Raw genomic sequence first — 19174 nt, 5'->3', positions numbered from 1 at the left:
ATATGATACTTACCTGGGTTTGCCAACTTTGGTAGGGAAATCTCGCACCAAGGAGTTCAAGGGTATTATTGATAGAGTGTGGAAGCGGCTTCAGGATTGAAAAATTAAATTCCTATCTCAGGCGGGGCAGGAAATCTTGCTTAAGGCAGTGATACAAGTGATTGCCACATATTGTATGAGTATATTTATGCTTCCCAAAGTTTTGTGTTCGAAGATTAATTCTCTTATGCAAAAGTTTTGGTGGGGTGTAACGAGAATACATTGGATGAATTGGAGCAAAATGGGCATCTCGAAGTCAAGAGGGGGGATGAGTTTCCGAGACTTCACCTGTTTCAATAAGGCCCTCCTTACCAAGCAATGTTGGCGTTTATGGGATAGGCCGGATAGTTTAGTCTCCCGAATTTTGACGGCGAAGTATTATGCTTATAGTTCCATTTTAAAGGCAAAATTGGGGAACAAACCATCGTATGCATAGAGAAGTATCCTGGGGTCATGTGACCTCCTAAAGGAGGGATTATTTTGGAGGATCAGGAATGGGGAAAATACAAAGATATGGGGTGATAAATGGGTCCCTATACCGACAACTTTTGCCATCCAATCTGCCCCACGAGTGCTAGACAAAGATGCAAAGGTGGTTGAGCTCATTGATAGAGATTTAAATGGTTGGAACAAAGCTTTGCTGGAGAGCCTGTTTTCCATTGATGAGGTTAACACAACTCTGTCGGTTTCTATTAGGCCAAACCAGAGTGATAGTGTAATTTGGAGGGGAACGAAAAACGGCATTTTTACAATCAAGAGTGCTTACCATGCGGCCAATGCAAAGGAATCACAGGTGAAAACCGGATGTTCTAATAGCGTAGAATATAATGAGGTATGGCGATCATTGTAGAAGCTACCAATCCCCAATGTGGAGAAGAATTTTATTTGGAGAGCTTGCCATGAAATTCTCCCTACAAAAGCAAGTCTCTTTAAAAGGAAGGTAACCACTTATGCCTTATGTCCTATTTGTGGCCTAGGTGAGGAGACGTGTTTCCACATCTTGTGGGACTGTCCTTCAACCAGAGATGTCCGAGGTGGGAGCCTGAAAAAATTTCAAAAGAGTTCTTGTTGTGAACCAACATTTAGGAAGGTGGCGGAGCATATATTCCAGAATTGGACGGAGGAGGAGATGTGTCTATTTGCAGGGATAGCACGAAGAGTGTGGTTCCGGAGGAATGAAGTTGTGTTTGGGGGGCCTTTCCTTCATCCGAATATTCTGGCTAGACAGGCCAGAGACGCTATGCTCGAGTTTTCTGCTGCGAAGGAGAAATTAGGATTGTCCACCTTCTGATTTTGAAGAACCTTATGGGGGCAGTGGAATGGGTAGCCTTAGAGGTGGCCTATTCTGTTATCTGGTAGACCATTTGGGAGAAATTAGAGATGTTGGATATGATGATGTTTCTGGATTGTAATCACGTGATAGCCCAGGAGGAGTTTTTTTACTTCTCCTGTTTGATTCATTAATAAAAGTTGAAATTTTCTTAAAAAAAAAAAAGTCATGATTTTAAACCTTCTTTATTGGATTAATAAACAATCATCATATAATTAATTAACTAGTTGTTCAACCTCAATTTCGGTATTTGACGTTTTTGCTTGATTGATGGATTTCTAATTGACATGCAAACTCTTCCATCTGTTTGGTGAAAAAATACAACTAACAGTATAGTTTGTTACCATGCAACATTTAATAATCATGACTAAGACTAAGATTATATATTAAAAAACCAAAGATTGATATTCAAAAAATCCTAGCAGAGCTTAAGGAAGTGCCGCACAGTTGAGGGGGAGGGGTTTCTCCCCCTCCACCCCTCCTCTCTTTCCTTGATCTGTTCCCCCTCCCTTCCCCATTTTCCTTCCCTCCTCTCTTCCCCGATCTGTGTTTCTTTTCTTTTTTGTGTTTGTTTTTTGATTTCGCTTTCTTTTCCCTGTTGTTGTTCTTTGTTTGCTTGTTTATTTTTTCTTGATAGGTATTTGTTTGGGCACACTTTGTGGGTGCCGCTCATGGGGGATTCAGTCAAACTTCCCCCCAATTTCTTTGAGTGCGCTGCCGATCTCCTTCGCGCTAGCTTTGCCGTTTACTGTCTTCTATTTGGTCTTTTCACGCGTCCCCACCGCGATGTGCTTCCAACGCCATCTACGCATTGGTTTCCGGCAAGCACGTGATCGGCTTTTCTTTCGGCTGCCGTCATCCGCCTAGTGTGCTCCTATTTTTAAATTTTTAGTTATATTGCTTTGATTTTCCTTGTATTTTTCTTGTTTTTCTTGCTGCTTGTAATAAGACCATGTCCTCTTTCTTGATCTCCTCGCTTGTTATTTTGGTCCAGACCCCTGGGGTTGTGGATGTGAACGATATCCTGGTTTTTGGGTTCAGGAGGATGTGTGTCGGCATGGGGTCCTTTTGATCCCAGGGTCGAGGAATAAGAACTACCTATGCATTAGTTTGTGTCTGCCTAGTGCAAATCTGTTATTCCAACTGAAGATTAGTTATAGGTTAGTGGATGTTTTGCGTCTTTGATGTGTAATCTTTTAGTTACGACTTTGATCTTTTAGATTCGGCTAGGATCTTTCAGAACGCTATGTTCTGTGATTGTAAGAGTTTTAATGCTCTTGATTCCTCTATTAATGAGATAAGAATGATTTTCCTTAAAAAAAAAAAAAAAAAAACCAAAGATTGTATGAAGAAGATGCTTATTCCGCTTTTTTTTAAAAAAATTTTATTATTATTATTATTATTATTATTATTATTATTATTATTTAATTAAATAAGAAAATGGTTACATGAGATAGATTATTGCGTATCTTAACTCACAAGTTAACCTTGCTCTAGGGAAAATCTTTATTAAAAAAAGACTATGCTAGCTACTATAGTGGGGGACTTGAGGTTTTTAGTATCTGGTTGGTTTAACGATTTCAAAATACGCAGTTTGAAAAAATAACCATTTCAAAATACGCAGTTTGAAAAAATAATGATTTCATAATGCAGTTAATTACTTAGGACAATCGTAGTTTTTCCTTTAAAATTGTGCGCTTTTTAAAATGCACCCCCTACTTGCTTATTGAGAGAAAATGTGAATTTTTCACATTTTTAATTAAATGAACTCCCAAACATGACATTTTTTGCAATTTTGTTTAAAAACACATGTTTGACCTACCAAATTGTGAGGCTAAATGCACTCTTAATCTTCTTAATTGTATATCCTTGGATGATCGTAGTTCTCTTTTCAAGTTCTTAGAAAGGGATCGATATACAAATAAATTAAAAGAAGAAAAAAAGGTCTCAATAATCACCTTAGAAATTGCCATATTGGTTAGTATCTCTTAAGATATTCAAACTTGAGAATAGATATATAAAAACCATTACCTAGAGAGGAAAAGCCAAAAAAACACATGAGATAATAGGAATTGCTACCGCAGGTTTCTTCATAAGATTAGCAGAATAAGAATATATGTAAGAGAATTGCTATGGTTCCTAGGGGTGGATATCTGTTCAGTCGGTGTTAATTAGTAGGACATTTTCGCCTACCACCTTGTGAAAGTCGGTTAAGTCAGTTAATTAACCGACTTCATACCGACTGCAGGGAATAGTTTCGATTTTTTCGATTAATAGGTGGTGTTAATTGTTGGTTACAAGTTTTTATGTTAAGATTTATCAACTTCCTTGTAACTATAGAATCAATAAAGAATATGCTTTATAAATGAAGAAAAAAAAAATCTGCCAACAACTCCAATTCATATAGTAAATTAATATTTTTTATTGTTACCGTATTCTCGAGCAATTTTTCTGCTCATTTGACTTATTCTGGACTCTGAAAAAATTAATTGGAACTTCAGTAACAAATAGCCTTTTACCATATGTTGTCATGAATTTTTTAAAGGATGACTCTCTAATTTATTTAGCTTAATCATAGAGAATAACTAAGCTTTGAGCCTAATAATCCATGTCTCTGACTTTTACCCTCTTGATTATTATTATTCTGTGTTGTTGCATTTCAATCTTTTATCCCCTGTGTTGGTTTCGCAATTTAAAAAATAATTATAAAAAAAACAATTATTCTTAATATTGCAATCAGCTCACACCAAATAATCACAATTTAAGCTCTTGTTTTGGATAAATAATAATACAAAGTGTATAATAGAATTTTTATAATACTAAGAATATAGAAAATAAATACCACCAATGACTTGAATATAGAATTTTTATAATACTAAGGCATGAATATCTCGCTCTCTTTTAAGAGCATTCACAATGAAAGAACCAAATGTTACTTTTATCTTATAAAAGGATAACCACAAATCAACTAGATAAACACAATAAATAAACCTACCAGATAAAATTTAAAATTCATTTAAAAAATCGGTTAATTGTCAGTTAACCGACAAAAAAAAATACCACATATCGAACCGATGTCGAAACAATATTTTTATTCTGCCTACCGATTGCTAGAATTCGGTTGTCGATCCGTAATAGCATTTTTCTATATAAAATGTCAAAAGAGAGGAATGGACAAAAGCAGTGGAAATTATAATTTCGGACGTCATCTTTCATATCTACCAATTGGATTTCTTGACGGAACAAAATTTGACCAAGGAATAGAAACGCGTGGAAAGTGGTGGTGACATTCAACCAATTATGAGTTGAAAGGTGGGTTTCATCAAGAAAAAGAGAAATCCAGCAAATTCAACGGTTTGGGCTAAAATAGATCGTTAATTAGTCTATTAAATTGGACTATATATTTTCATCAAAGTGGACTTATTAGAGTTTTCAGTTTTGAATTTGTCGATTGATTTAAGTTTTAATTGCAACAAAATTATAGTTTGATGTATTTAAGGGTCACACCTGTTATCCGTGTGTTTTTTTTCAAGTGCATTGTATTTACTCTTTTCAAGCTCTAATTGCATATGTATTTTCGCCAATTCAATGTCTATTGTGTTCTTGTGCCGAGTTATTTCTGCATCAAATTTTGGCATACGAAGTTTAGCTTCTAAGTCGAGTTCGGGCTTGTTTGCATGGGATTACGTTTGAGTAGCCTAAAAGTGCTTTTAATACTTAAAAAGTCTGTTTGAAGAAGTACTCGTTTGGTAAAATTAATTAAAAGTGCTTTTAACCGTCCAAAAAGCTTAAAAATTGTAAAAAAAAAAAAAAAAAAAAAAAAAAAAACACTTTTGTTAAAAGCTTAAAAATGAAGCTTTAGCCAAAAACTCATTTTAACTTAAAAGCTCTATTTCTCAAACGCAATCCCGAACAGGACATTACCCTTTTACAATGTTCATAGATGTCTTCATTAAGCCAAAGAAAATAATCACAATGACCAATCCCCAATTCGATTACAATCCTAATTTGGAAAAAAAAAAAACATTTTGCAGAAAACACAATTCGAAAAAACCCCAAATGCACAATAACACCCTATTCACAAAACCACATAAACCCCAATCCATATACCAACATACATTAACAAAATCTAAAATTAAAAGAAAGGATTAATCTCTACTTGGCCTGTATTTATTTTCTTCCAAAATTTTCTTTCGTCAATGAAGTCTTCATTGATTCTTTTATACCGCATACATTTTTTTGTGATCAAGTTTGGCTATGCTTACTAGAGAAGACGCACAATCGGTGTAATTTCTTTAGCTTCGTCGACCACATCACTCGAGAACTTTGACATATCGTTGCAGCTCCAACAGCAAAGACAAGGATTCAAAAATGGAGACCTGGATTTGTTTTGTTACCATGCACATGGTTTTTAAAAGCCATATATGCACGCGGTTTTTAACAAAGGATGATGGAGATCACAAGGGCAAAATGAGCAGAATTTGATCCACCACATTTCCATCCAAATAGATGGCCGAGTGTAACAAAGCGGCTTAACTGCAATATATTAGTAGTTTGAAATATATAAGCGTCAAAGCTGCTAGTTTATGGGACAAAATAAAAAAGTCTAGCTGTTAATTGACTTGAAGGGACCAAATGATATTTTTTTCATTTAATTAAAGAAGTCGGGTTATGATTGACCTATATATATATATATATAGTTTTATACTCATGCTTTAATATGACCCAACCTTGACACGCCACTCGATATTTGGGACTAACTATTTTTGACACAATATGTGAACCTAATATGAAATTAGCGGGTTACAATTGATGAGTCTACCCCGTTTAATTAAACGAATTAGGTTATGATTAATCTATGAGAAAATTACACTTTACCCCTCCAAAGTTTGAGCTCATTTTCAATTTGACCTTTAATGTTTCAATTTTTACAATGTACTCCATCAAAGTTTCAAAATTTTTCAATGTGGCCCATCCGTTACCTCTAGGGGTGTAAATCCGGTCCCGTTTTTCAGTTATTGGCTAAAATCGGGAATCGAAACCGGGGTACCCAGTTTTTCATTTTTGAAAACCGGAACCAGGTACTCGGTTAACCGGTTATACAATAACCAGCTGGTTCCCGTTGGTACCCGGTTATCCGAACCGGATAACCAGTTTTTTAATTTTTTTTAATTTTTTCATTTTGGGCTTATTTTAGGTATTTGGCCTAACTTTTGGGCTTAATTTAACCATTTTGTGCCCCATTTTAAAAAAGAAAAACAATTCAAAAATATTAATAAAAATAATAAATTCAAAATATAGAAGTGATTTACGATTTTTGTGAACCCTATAGTAATATAATAATAATAAATATACTAAATTTGAAAATATATATATATATATACACACACACACACACATACCTGGTTACCCGGCTATAACCAGATATTTAAAGACCCCAAAACCGGCAACAGGAATCGGGCACCCCAGTTACGAGTTTTTCCCAATTGGTTTTCTGGTTTCCTAGTATTTTTTTACACCCCTAGTTACCCCTATCTGGCCACCCCCAATCTGACTAGATGGGGGACGTGGCCAAGCCACCCCCATGGCCAAAGGGCAGCCACCCCATTTTTTGTTTTTTTTTTTAAAAAATAAAAAATAAAATTGTAGGGACAATTTAGTATTTTTTATTATTTTTGTCATAAAAGATGACTGTGGCTAACGGATGTGCCACGTTGAAAAATTTTGAAACTTTGATGAAATGCATTATGAAATTAAAACATTGAAAATCAAATTAAAAATAATATCAAACTTTGAAAGTAGAGTGTATTTAACCCTTGGTCTATATAAGACTCAAATTTGACACAAAAACCAAAATTGCAACCCCTACTCTCTAATAAATCTAGCTAGCACCTCCACAAGGATTGGGAGCGTGAAGCTCACTAAAAAAAAGCGCGTGGGGGATGAGTGTTTTCATTACCTTAAAACAGGAGGCAACTCTTCTCTCACAGGCTAGCAAAAACTAAAATAGAAAAGAGAATAAGAGAAAAAAGGATTTCCATTTTGTGGTAAAAGAAGATCTCAGTGTCACATTATTCATTTCTCTTACAAACTCTCACTTCTCTCAGACTGGTCCCCTTATCACTACTTTTTCCATTTTTGTGTAAACTTCAAAGCAATACAAGTTTCGTTCTTCTTTGGGAGAGAAGTTGCAGACAGAGAGAAGGGTGAAGAGAATGGGGAGGGGGAGAGTTGAGCTGAAGAAGATAGAGAACAAGATCAACCGCCAAGTTACTTTCTCAAAGAGGAGGACTGGTTTGCTCAAGAAAGCTCATGAGCTTTCTGTGCTTTGTGATGCTGAGATTGCTCTCATCATTTTCTCTAACCATGGCAAGCTTTATCAGTTTGGAAGCTGCAACGCTGGGTAATTAATAATTAGCTTTCTCTTGCAATTTTTCTCAATCTTCATGCATTCATCAACTCTTTTTCGCTTATTGATTTCTGGGTTTCTCTTGGATTTTCCCTTTCTTTTGTTCAACATATTTCCTTGTCATTTTGGTTGACACATTTTTGATAGTACTCTAAATCCTGTTTCATTCAGCAATGTTTTGTTGTTTTTTTTAAAGATTGTTTTAGATTTCTTGTCCTCGTTTCTATATATATTTTTTAGATTTTTTTATGCGTTTCTCTTCCATTAATTACCTATGTCGAAACAAACTTGTTTTCCGGCTTGTTCTTGCTTTCTCTCTCTAACCTTCCTGCACAGGGTTCATGACTTGCAGAGATTATCAGCTCTTTTCCAATCACAGATCGACACGTTTCACCCTTCTTTCAGACCCTCACTTTCTGTGTGCTTGTTTTTCATGAAGTTTTTGATGGAATAGTAGAAGCTTTTTCTTTCTTTCATATGAAATATCCTCATATGATTCAACTACTGACAAGGAAACTCTCTCTTTGGACCTCTGTGTAAGATCTAGGGTTTTCCATGTCTCTTTCTCTCTCTCTCTCTCTCTCTTCCGAAAGGTTAAAGCTTTGTCGCTGGGTGGCAAATCAAATGGATTGCCCAGTGTCCAATGAATGCCAATTTGTCTTCATACCTTTTGATCCTTTGATCCTTTGGTTTTACCATGATTGATCATTCTCAGCTCTTTTGAGTTTTTTTGCTCTCTCTCTCTCTCTCTCTCTCTCTCTCTCCAAATGATTTAACAGTTGTAAATCAAGAACATCCTAATTTTTGGGGTTTATTTAGCTATTTCTAATTTTCTCGCTAAATCTGGGAATATAGATATTACTTACAAAAGAAAGAAAAAGGTATAGAAATTGAATTTTTCTCATTATATATCTAATTTCTCACATCTTTTAGTTTCTTTCACCTCCTTCTCTCTCTCTCTCTCTCTCTCTCTAGTTATGGTGATGATCTACCTAATTCTTCATTAGAATTTAGAAAAGATTAACAAAGGGTGACGGCCGGAGTCATGGTGAAGTCATCATAGTTTTTAGGAGACTACGTTTAGTCCATAGCTTCACTCAAATCTTACCTTAAATTTCTATGTCGTGAGTACTGAAGTTCAGGTTCTTAGCAAAAATTGGTGCTAATATTTTGTCCAGATGTTGGTCTGAGTACTCTATGTTCCATTCTGATGTATGCTACATCAGCTTCACAGCTCCCATTAAGTTTCCTTTCTTTTTCTTTTTTGGTGAAAAAATCTCTCTCTCTCTCTCTCTCTCAATATTAACCTTTCAGTGAAGATGAGACCGGCCAGCTGCTAGCTATTAAGCCTATTATAGCACCAAAAAGGCTTTGCATGTTTCGTTTCTTGGTTTCTATTTTGTTTCATATTTTTTACCTGCTTCCTTCCCATCATTAAGGTTGTTCTAGTGAAAAATGTATAATATTTGGTTTGGATTTTCCAAAATTGATTTTTAAGGAAAGAAGGAAAAAGTATTCTTTTTTTCTTTTCTGAAGATTATATAACAAGGAAAAAATTTTGCCGGTCTATCCGTTTTTTTCTTTTCTGAAGATTATATAACAAAGAAAAAGTTTTGCCGGTCTATCCATTAATTTATCCCCAAAAAAAAGAAAAATCCTCATTTAATTTGAGGTAAATTATCACCATTGAAAAGAATATATATGATCAGGCATTTTTTTTAATTAAAAAAAAAAAGAAAAAGAAAATGTTCTTGAATATATATATATATATATATATATATATATATATATATATATATAAGCTGAATCACTCTTAGAAGTGCTTTAATATTATGACATGTGGCGTGATCCCTTTTTATTTTAATGCTAAACCCGTTTTTTAAGGCATAATTTGTGAACCGATTTTTTAAGAGTGAACCGGTTTATTGTATAACTTATACATTTATACAATGTTCTGTGTATGATTGTGTGTCATTATGGTGAGTAATATATTGGTGTATAACATTTAGTATGTCTTTTTATTTAAAAGGGCGTGATAGTTTATTTATTTATTTATTTTTTACAACCTATGATGAAAAGTTCGATAGAGATGTGTTTAAATTTTGAAATTAAACTATAACAAAGAATCTCGTGCATATTTTTTTCTACAACCAAAGTACTTTTTCGAATGTTCATAATTTTGAGTTTTATTTGTGTTGAAATCTGAAATCTAATAAGTATTACACCAATAATATTAGAGATTCTTTCTAATTTTATATTAATATTTTGATTAAGCAAAATTTAAGTTTTCCTCTTGCAATTATGAAAAGTAAATTTCATAATACTTATTTAAAGTACGATTATAATATTTTTAAATTTTATAATTAAATTGTAATGAAGAATCTCGCGCATTGCTCGGGTTATAAGCTAGTTAATGATAATAGACAATACACCTTGTATATGTAGTTGGAAATAGACGAAACACCTTTGTATAATAGAAGATATTATTTCTTTTGTTCCCGAAGGGGAGGTATCTTAATCGGTTGAAAATTACTTCTTATAAAACAGAGTTCATTAGTTTAAATCTCCCTCACCCCTTTCACTCTGCTTGTGTGGACATACCAAAAAAAAAAAAGTAGATTTTTATTTTGATTTTGGTGATAAAAAATTAGGGCATTAGAAAATATAGAATGTTGAGGAAAAAAAAAAAAAAACTTCTATATGACAAATTAAACTGACATTACAGTAAGAGTACTATTAATGCTATACGACCGCCATATAACTTAATAATGTAGCTATGCATGAAAGTCAGCTCCTAGCTAGGTCAGGTCTTATAAAAAAAATTAAAAAAAAAATAAAAATTTAAAAGATGATCAATCTAGTAAAAGTCAGCTTGCTGTTTCCAAAATAGTAACAGTGGTATATCTATATAAGGCCCTTTTAGTTTTCTTGTTTCTTAATGAATGTTAAAATATTAATTAAATGAATAAATTTACTATTTTCTATAAGTTTAAATTTTTGAGATAAATAGTAATTAATTTAACATGGTATCTGAGTTCGAACGTTGTTTTCATCATTTATCTCCTATTTCAATTAAATATTCTATATATTGGGTTCATACTTTTAAGGGGGAGTTTAGACCTATATACCATAATTTTATCCCCCAAAGTTGTTGTAGCTTTTAATCATTAAGAACGTTAATTAAATAATTAAATTTATCATTTCTGATAAGTTTAATTAAAGCGGTGATTTAACCATTAATGTTGTTACGGGTAAGGCTCTAAGCAAACCCTTGTTCTGACACAGGTTGCCAGTTACCTAGTATTTGATTTTTGCAGAATAAACAAAACACTAGAGCGATACCAGGGTTGTTGCTTCAATCCTCAGGACAACAGCATTGAACGTGAAACACAGGTTTGTGACGAAAATTCTCTCTTCAACTTATATTAATTGTTCTTAGTTTATTAAATCTTTTCTATGATCTTGTAAATATTTATTGTTTATAAAAGAAAAAAAAAAAAAGTCAAAACTAAACTGAACTTTGCTCTTTGATCCTTATATTATTTCCTCTTCATTTTTACTTGGGTAAAGTCCACTTAACCCCCTCAAACTACCACTCCAATGACAATCTACCCCCCAAACTATCAATTACGACAATTTACCCTCGAAACTATAAAAACAATGACAAGTATCCCCCAATGCTAGCAAAATGACGAAATTACCCCTATAGAATTTTTAATAAGACAAAAATACCTTTAAAATTTTGAAAAGAAATTTTTTTAGTATTTTTGTTTTTATTTTAGTAAGGGTAATTTTGTCATTTTGTTAAAATTGGGGGTACATTGTCATTGTTTTGTGAGAATTAAACAACCAAAATGAAATTAACAAATTGGGGTTGAAGGGTTTGTCCATTTAATTAAATGGGTCAAGTTATAATTGAACTATATAATCTTATACCATATATATTTTGACACGAATCTAACACGTGAACACAAATTTTCATCCCTAATTGGGTTTAATATTTAAACCCTATCCGATCTAGATTTCCTTACATTTGGATGTAGGCGACAGCACTTATACTTGGAGACTTACAAAATTATACACTAGTACTAGGCATTTAGAGTTGGGGCTTATTGTTGTTTATTCTCTATCAAATCAAATACGTAAGATTTTCTTTTCTTTATGCATTATTTTATATTTTTGTTTGTTAATGCAGAAATGGTACCAGGAAATATCAAAACTAGAGGTTAAATATGAATCTCTTCAGCGAACTCAAAGGTTAATGCCATTCTAATTACATGTGAATATATCTTCATCACTAGAATCTTAACCTTTAATTTTGTGGGTTCAATTTGGATTTTCAACAAATCTGTTGACAGTCCTGATCATAATTACAAGCACCACCCTGCTAACATTTGATTTTCTGTACTGCTTTGAAAGGCATTTGCTTGGAGAAGATCTTGGACCATTGAGTGTGAAAGAGTTGCAAAACCTTGAGAAACAGCTTGAAGGATCTCTGCAAATTGCTAGGCAAAGGAAGGTAATTAAATATCTTTAGTTAAATTCTTGACTTTTGTGGCATTAATTTTCTTTTAGTGATTGCAATATTGGTGGACACAAGATAAAGAAAAAGTTGAGTACGTAGGAGGTTTTTCAAAACATGTCTTTTGTTCTTAATTGCAGACACAAGTTATGATAGAACAAATGGAAGATCTCCGCAGAAAGGTAATTACTAAGCAGAGTCGATAATTTTCTTCAAATGATTGATAAGAATAATGAGGATTATCTTATTTGAAGAATAGGGTTTTCACTAATCTTACCCATATATAGTAGAAAGAAACTTGCCCTAACATTCAATATTTTTTCTATTATTGGGGCTTCTCATTCAATTTGGCAGGAGAGGCACCTTGGAGACCTCAATCAGCAGCTAAAGACCAAGGTCATATATACTTCAACTCTATCATCCCTTTGTTTGTTGCATAAATTATATATAAGGAAACTTCACTTAATTAATTACATGCACCCTTCAAAGTAAAAGTGATTTTGTAATCTATGTTTCAGCTTGAGGCAGAAGGATACACTCTCAAGGCAATCCAAAACTTATGGATCTCTAGTTCTGCAGCTGGGAATAACCACTTTCATCATCAGCATGTGCATCCTTCTCAAACCAACCCCATGGAGTACCATCCTCATGAGCCTATCTTACAAATAGGGTATATTTACTTTCTTTTCGTTTCAAATACATACATACATACATACATGCATGCATGCATCTGATGATGTTTGAACAGGTACAATCACTATGATCCATCTGAGGGATCGTCTGCTGCAAAGAGCATGGCTGGTGGGGATAACTTCATTCCAGGATGGGCTCTTTCAACACCCTTTAAGTTTTAGAAGTATAATTTGATCAAATAATTGTCTTGGTAATGGTGGCTTTTTGTATTGGGATTTGCATTGTTACAAAAGTCTACCTGCCATCCCTCTAATGGGGATTAGCATACACTAATCAGCATGACTGTAAACATCGATCATGAGTGTGGGCCGCGCGCACTCTTTTGAGATTCAGTGTTCTATTAATTGCTAGTAGTAGTAGTAAATGATCTACATAAAATGTTTTCTATTCTTCTCTTTCTTAAAGTTTTTTTATATACCCATATGCATATTTCTAGTAAACATTTAATTTAAAATATTTTTAAATTAAAGAAACATCATCTATGATATAAAATTACAATAAAAGAACAATAGAACTTGATTTATCAAAGACTTTCAGCTTCAATTCACTTTATAATCAGATCATTTTATACTCTCAAGTCTCAACCGACACAAGCAAAAACAAATTTTCTTAATAATTAGTAATCATTGACCAATTATACAACGTACGTAACAATTGACTAGCTAGCTAGTAGCATTTTATATAATTAGTATTAATTTATTGACAAAAAATTAATTTTTTTCCAAACAATTTTATTATTCAACAAAAACATAAAATTTCTAGTTTTTTTTTTTTTTTTTTTTCTTTTTTAACATGTCCGTACAAAGTAAAGGAAAGGAAAAGAAATTTGAACTAAAGACCTCCATTTCATGAGACTGATCTTCAATCAATTAAGCTATCACTTGAAGAGGGTGGCACATCACTGTTGATCGATCTACACTCTACAATCTACTTAAATTTATGGTCTCAGGCCTAGAAATATATCGAGCTGGCTTATCATGGATCTCTCCTACTACATCCACCGTATCTTATTATTTTTCCATCAATAAAACGTAAGATATTTGTGTGTGCCTCATAAAATATGAAAAATGTCAGTGTCTAGACCCACTTAATGATGTGGAAATATAATAAGATTGTAATATGTTGAAAAATAAAAATAAAAAAGGAATACGATTGTAATCCCATAAACTTTGGAGCGAGACGAAAAGAATCGGCCAGAAGAATAGCTTCAAGAATCGAAATTCCAAACGAACATCAGAAATATAAGAGAGATATTATTTGTTTTCTCCACAGTATTCTGCGGCGTACGAGGAAACTGACAACAAATTGTTGATGATGTATAAAGTGAAACATGGGGCACTAAAGGTATTACTCGTTGTCTCCCATAATCTCATTCAAGTAATTGTAGTACTACGTTATATACTTGTTTTTTTGCTAAAAGATGTCAGCTTGCTGCTTTCCTGTGAAACGTGAGAAGTCCCGTAACAGTTCCTCTAATGGTGGTATCCAGCTGTTTCCTTTGATTTTCATTCATGTCAATCTAAATTCTTGAACTAGATTGATGGTCATTCTTGGGTTTGAATCAGTTTTGGTTCACAAGTGAATATCTTACATTTTTCCCCCAGTTTTTTTTTTTTTCTTTTTCTTTTTACTCTTGCCCATTTTTTTGATTCCTTGGTAAAATGAGGTAACCTTGATGAACTTTATTGGGCTTCCATCAGTATTCGTTAGCAATTGTATAGGTTTTTGTTTTATTTTCACTTTACCCATTTCGATTCTTGAGCTAAATGGTTAATCTTGATGGACCTTGTTAGGCAGTTTTAGTTCACAATTTTTTTTTATGTTTCTTGAGTTTGGTTTGAACCCATTATGATTCTTCAGCTAAATGGTTAATCTTGATGGACTTTGTTAGTTTTGAATCAGTTTTAGTTCACAATTTTTTATGTGGGTAAATGAACTTATCTAAGAATAAGTTTTAAACCATTCTGTTCAAAATTCTAGGTGGGTAAATTGTCAGGATTCTTAATTATACCCTTATATTCGACTGGGATCTTGTCTATAATTATTCTGATAAATGGTTTCTGGGCTTTGATTCATTCATTTAAATTTGATATCTCAATTAGGTCTCTTATCAACTTTCCTTTATAAATTTATCAGTTTTAGATCTCAATTAAATGTTATCTCATTCATATCTATTTGCAATCTCATATTAATATCGGTATTTAGAACCATTTTCTATTCATCCCTTGTTCATCTACAACAATTTGTCTCGTGTAGGTTCATCTAAAGTTTCTTCAAAGGTTTCATCTAAACCGCAACCTGTTGATAAAAATGAAGGGGCTCAGGAGAGAAAACCGCGGATTGTTTGTTTTGGGGAGATGTTGATTGATTTTGTGCCAACTGTTTCTGGAGTCTCCCTAGCAGAAGCAGTTGGTTTTAAGAAAGCTGCCGGTGGAGCTCCTGCTAACGTTGCTGTTCAGATAGCAAGGCTAGGAGGCTCAGCAGCTTTTATTGGCAAGGTGCATTTTAAGTTTCCATGGCTTTTTGATTCCTTGTTGGCTAGTTTCTAGCTTAATCCTCATCATTTAAAGATCTTTTCATTGAGTATTATGTGCTGATATATATTATGTCTGATACCTACTTCAAAATTTTGTGAAGACTTCAACCTAAGTTCTTACTAATCAGGACTCTGTATCTTGATTTTTTATTATACTCCAAGACTCGTGTTTGTGTACAGAGACCACATTTAAACAATTTGGCTCATATTGGCATCATTTTCTTCCAATTGTTCATCCATAATAATTACATTGACATATTATAGCTTTGTACTCTTTTCTGCATTTCAGCTCTTTATTTAAATCAATTTTTTCACCACGGATTCTCCACCATCTGCATCACAGGTAGGTCAAGATGAGTTTGGCTTCATGTTGGCTGACATTCTGAATCAAAATAATGTTGACAATTCTGGCATGCGTTTTGACCCACATGCAAGGACGGCACTAGCATTTGTTACTCTGAAAAATGATGGTGAGCGTGAATTCATGTTCTATCGCAACCCAAGTGCTGATATGCTTCTTCGCGAAGACGAAGTTGAAGGAAACTTAATTAAGGAGGTATAACACCTATACCAGCATTCTACTTAAAAGTATGTAGAATGAAAATGGCTTGCATTATCACTTCTTTCATTTGGATGTTTAGTTTCTTTTTTTTTTTTTTTTTTTTTGCCATTACTAGGTAGCAGCATAGTGGTAAAGGCATCAATTGAGTAGGAAGTGAGGTCTTGATTCAACTCTTACGATCAATTTGGAACAAAGTATAGTGTCTTTTACTGGCAATACTTTTCTTATATATTAAACTTTTAAAAGTATTTTTGGATGACAAGAAAAACATGTTAAGAAAATATAGTAGGCTTGCACATAATATAGATGTTCATCTTCTTTTTTGGATAGGTAAGCTTTATTATAACTGTTAAGAAAATATAGTGTTTCCAAAATTCATAATCTTTTCATTCATATAACAGTAAGGAGTAAATGAAATGTTTTAAATTTAGGACATCTCATATGGACACCTCACTACCTTCTAGAATAGGGACACTTGTCCCTTTCTGTCTAACAAAATCAAAACCAAAGAATACTACAGAAGCACAGGGGAAGCAAAGCAAACAATTCCCTAACCCCTCAACTTATGACAACCAAGAAACTATCCAGCTACAAAAACATCCAACCAAGGCCAGCAACACAAACAAAACCAACAACCCAACAGAACAAAACAGGGAAGAAACTGCCAACGCTAAACAACAACCCAAGATCCTTAGCTACCAAGCATATCAACAAACTAGTCATTTGCAAAATAACATTGTTCAACTTCAAAATGACTTGTTTGGAACTTTTCAATACTGTCTTCTTTCAATTACTCCATCAAATGGATTTGCTGAGCTTATTAAACCCGAACATATTCCTTACTCTCAGATAGAAATCGGTTGTTAAATGTTCGGTAAAGAACCTCATGATTTTTTTTTTTTTTTTTTTTTTTTTATTTATTTACAATCTGAAAATTGGTATGGAACATCCTTATGATAACTTGCAGCTGATATGAAAATTGTTTCTTTCTGATAATCTTTGATGCAGGCAAGCATATTTCATTATGGATCAATTAGTTTGATTGAGGAACCTTGTAGGTCTGCTCATCTTGCTGCCATGGACATAGCTAAGAAGTCTGGTTGTATTCTATCTTATGACCCAAATTTGAGGCTGCCACTCTGGCCATCTGCAGAGGCTGCTCGAAAAGGAATTATGAGCATATGGAACCAATCTGACATTATAAAGGTACATATTTCAACATTTGGTCACTAGTTTTTGATGTCTTATATTAAATTAAATTCTCATCTTACAAGTACGTGCGTGCATATGCACTGTGGAATTATTTGGGGAAAATGCAGATAAATGAGGAAGAAACTGCATTCTTGACTGGAGGTGATGATCCTTATGATGATGATGTGGTAGTAAAGAAGCTTTTCCACCCAAACCTTATGCTTTTGCTTGTAACTGAAGGGGTAGAAGGCTGCAGATATTATACAAAGGTCAGCATCCAGATTTTAGGTTAACAACGATTATAAATCTTTTGTGTTCTCTTTCTAATAATCAAGTCTCTCTAAGCCTTCAGCATCTTTTATGTGCTTTACAAGACCATGTGATGTAAGATTAGATCCTAATTGATGACATATGTTGCCATATTAATCAAACAGATTGCTAGCTTGTACCTTTGCTTTTCCATCTCAACAGAAGTGATTTCCTTTTTACCGTTGTGCAGGAATTCAAGGGCAAGGTTGCTGGTTTTAAAGCTGATGCTATCGATACAACTGGTGCAGGAGATTCTTTTGTCGGTGGGATAGTGAACATTTTGGCTTCAGATCCAAATCTGTTTAAGGTACAATTCAATGTCTTTGGATTTTGAGTAATATAACATGTCTAGTGTTTGTTTCCTTTTTGAGAATAACTTCAATTAGGTTGTAGTGTAAACTGGGTATTTTGCACGCCTTTAATAGGAAGTAGACACATCAACTTAAAACACCAAAAAATAATATAATCCTTCACACCAAATAATTTTCATTCTCTTAACAAAATACTTCATAGACAAAATACCTATTAATAAAATCATCGGAGCCACCGTCTTGGTTGGTTTTGGTGACTTCGGTGTTAAAGGCTCGGAGGTGGGTGAGAGGGTTCGGTGATGGGTGTTGAGTTAGAACGAATAGAAAAGTCCATGGAACTGATTTGAATTAAAGATGCAGTGTTTTCATCTCTATTGTATTTAGTGTTTTTAGCTGATGTGTTAAATTTCTATTGAATGCTGTAAAATTAATAGGGTTTTACACAACATCCGGATAGAAAGGGCTCTCTTCATTTTTTTTTTACAAGATTTATCTCTCTCTCTCTCTCTCTCTCTCTCGCTTTCTCACACACACAAACATAATTTCTTTGGTTTTTCTTCTGCAGGATGAAAAGCTGTTGAGGGAGGCTCTTCTGTTTGCAAATGTCTGCGGTGGTATCACAGTGACAAAGAGAGGAGCTATACCTGCACTGCCCTATAAAGAAGCCGTTCTCCAAACTATATCAAAAAGTCTGAACTCGATTCAACATTGAGGAACGTGTAGGTTCTCAAGACGCAATCATTTGATCTTTTAGTTGTTTTGTATATATTTATTTGGTAATAATTCTTCAGACCAGGAAAAAAAACCAAATAAAAAAAATTAATAATATTTAGTAGTCCCTTGAAGTTTGCTGGTACTGCCTTTGTGCAAGAGAGAGAGAGAGAGAGATCGGATTGATCTGATGATTGGCTAATCTTGTTTTGTACCCATTGCATGACTTAAGTCTTTAGCTTGGATGATGTGTATGTTTATTAGAGTGTTTGTGGAAAAAAATGCTTGTTTACAATAATCCGGCCAGGATAAATTAAAAACTAAAGACTGCACATGCTACATGATTTTAAATAGCCAGATCTACTGCATTTCCTGTATCCACCTCTTACCACCCGCCTCTCTACTCTCCGACTAACTCTACTTCTAGGTGTGCTCTCCTCACCCTCCGACTAACTCTACTTCTGAGCGTGCCCCCCTACACCGTTGTGGTGCACGTGAATTGCACGCGCCGACGCTCCTTTTGTTATTATGCGGCAAATCTTAGTGTCCTCTAACTATTCG

The 19174-nt window shown here is 33.9% G+C and overlaps 2 protein-coding genes across 6 annotated transcripts; both read left to right on the top strand.

Moving 5' to 3' along the window:
* The first annotated feature begins 7414 nt into the window (after positions 1–7414).
* On the top strand, positions 7415–13328 carry LOC132188331 (agamous-like MADS-box protein MADS3). Its single transcript, XM_059602753.1, has 8 exons — positions 7415–7772; positions 11096–11171; positions 11974–12035; positions 12198–12297; positions 12441–12482; positions 12655–12696; positions 12819–12970; positions 13049–13328. The coding sequence occupies exons 1-8, from the start codon at positions 7585–7587 to the stop codon at positions 13152–13154; spliced, it is 768 nt and encodes a 255-aa protein (XP_059458736.1). The 5' UTR covers positions 7415–7584; the 3' UTR covers positions 13155–13328.
* A 929-nt stretch (positions 13329–14257) lies between these two features.
* On the top strand, positions 14258–18730 carry LOC132187300 (probable fructokinase-7). Of its 5 annotated transcripts, none has more exons than XM_059601572.1 (7): positions 14258–14337; positions 15250–15491; positions 15873–16085; positions 17100–17297; positions 17411–17551; positions 17782–17898; positions 18468–18730. In XM_059601572.1, the coding sequence occupies exons 2-7, from the start codon at positions 15351–15353 to the stop codon at positions 18612–18614; spliced, it is 957 nt and encodes a 318-aa protein (XP_059457555.1). In that variant the 5' UTR covers positions 14258–14337; positions 15250–15350; the 3' UTR covers positions 18615–18730. The 5 variants fall into 5 exon arrangements, with proteins under 5 accessions (XP_059457555.1, XP_059457552.1, XP_059457551.1 ...); XM_059601569.1 differs by lacking the exon at positions 14258–14337 and adding an exon at positions 14369–14471; XM_059601568.1 differs by lacking the exon at positions 14258–14337 and adding an exon at positions 14369–14474.
* Positions 18731–19174: the final 444 nt, after the last annotated feature.

The sequence above is a fragment of the Corylus avellana genome, chromosome ca7, assembly GCF_901000735.1.
Source record: "Corylus avellana chromosome ca7, CavTom2PMs-1.0".
NCBI classification, from domain to species: Eukaryota; Viridiplantae; Streptophyta; class Magnoliopsida; order Fagales; family Betulaceae; genus Corylus; species Corylus avellana.
This window is presented reverse-complemented; position numbering and strand designations above follow the sequence as displayed.

What these genes read in the sequence shown, in the direction of transcription:
- LOC132188331 (XM_059602753.1), top strand. Translation starts at nt 7,585, where the DNA reads ATGGGGAGGGGGAGAGTTGAGCTGAAGAAGATAGAGAACAAGATCAAC. An exon ending in TGGAAGATCTCCGCAGAAAG is followed by an intron (nt 12,483 to 12,654) that starts GTAATTACTAAG and finishes TCAATTTGGCAG; the next exon opens with GAGAGGCACCTTGGAGACCT. An exon ending in GAGCCTATCTTACAAATAGG is followed by an intron (nt 12,971 to 13,048) that starts GTATATTTACTT and finishes ATGTTTGAACAG; the next exon opens with GTACAATCACTATGATCCAT.
- LOC132187300 (XM_059601568.1), top strand. Translation starts at nt 14,414, where the DNA reads ATGTCAGCTTGCTGCTTTCCTGTGAAACGTGAGAAGTCCCGTAACAGT. An exon ending in CAGCAGCTTTTATTGGCAAG is followed by an intron (nt 15,492 to 15,872) that starts GTGCATTTTAAG and finishes TCTGCATCACAG; the next exon opens with GTAGGTCAAGATGAGTTTGG. An exon ending in CAGATCCAAATCTGTTTAAG is followed by an intron (nt 17,899 to 18,467) that starts GTACAATTCAAT and finishes TTTCTTCTGCAG; the next exon opens with GATGAAAAGCTGTTGAGGGA.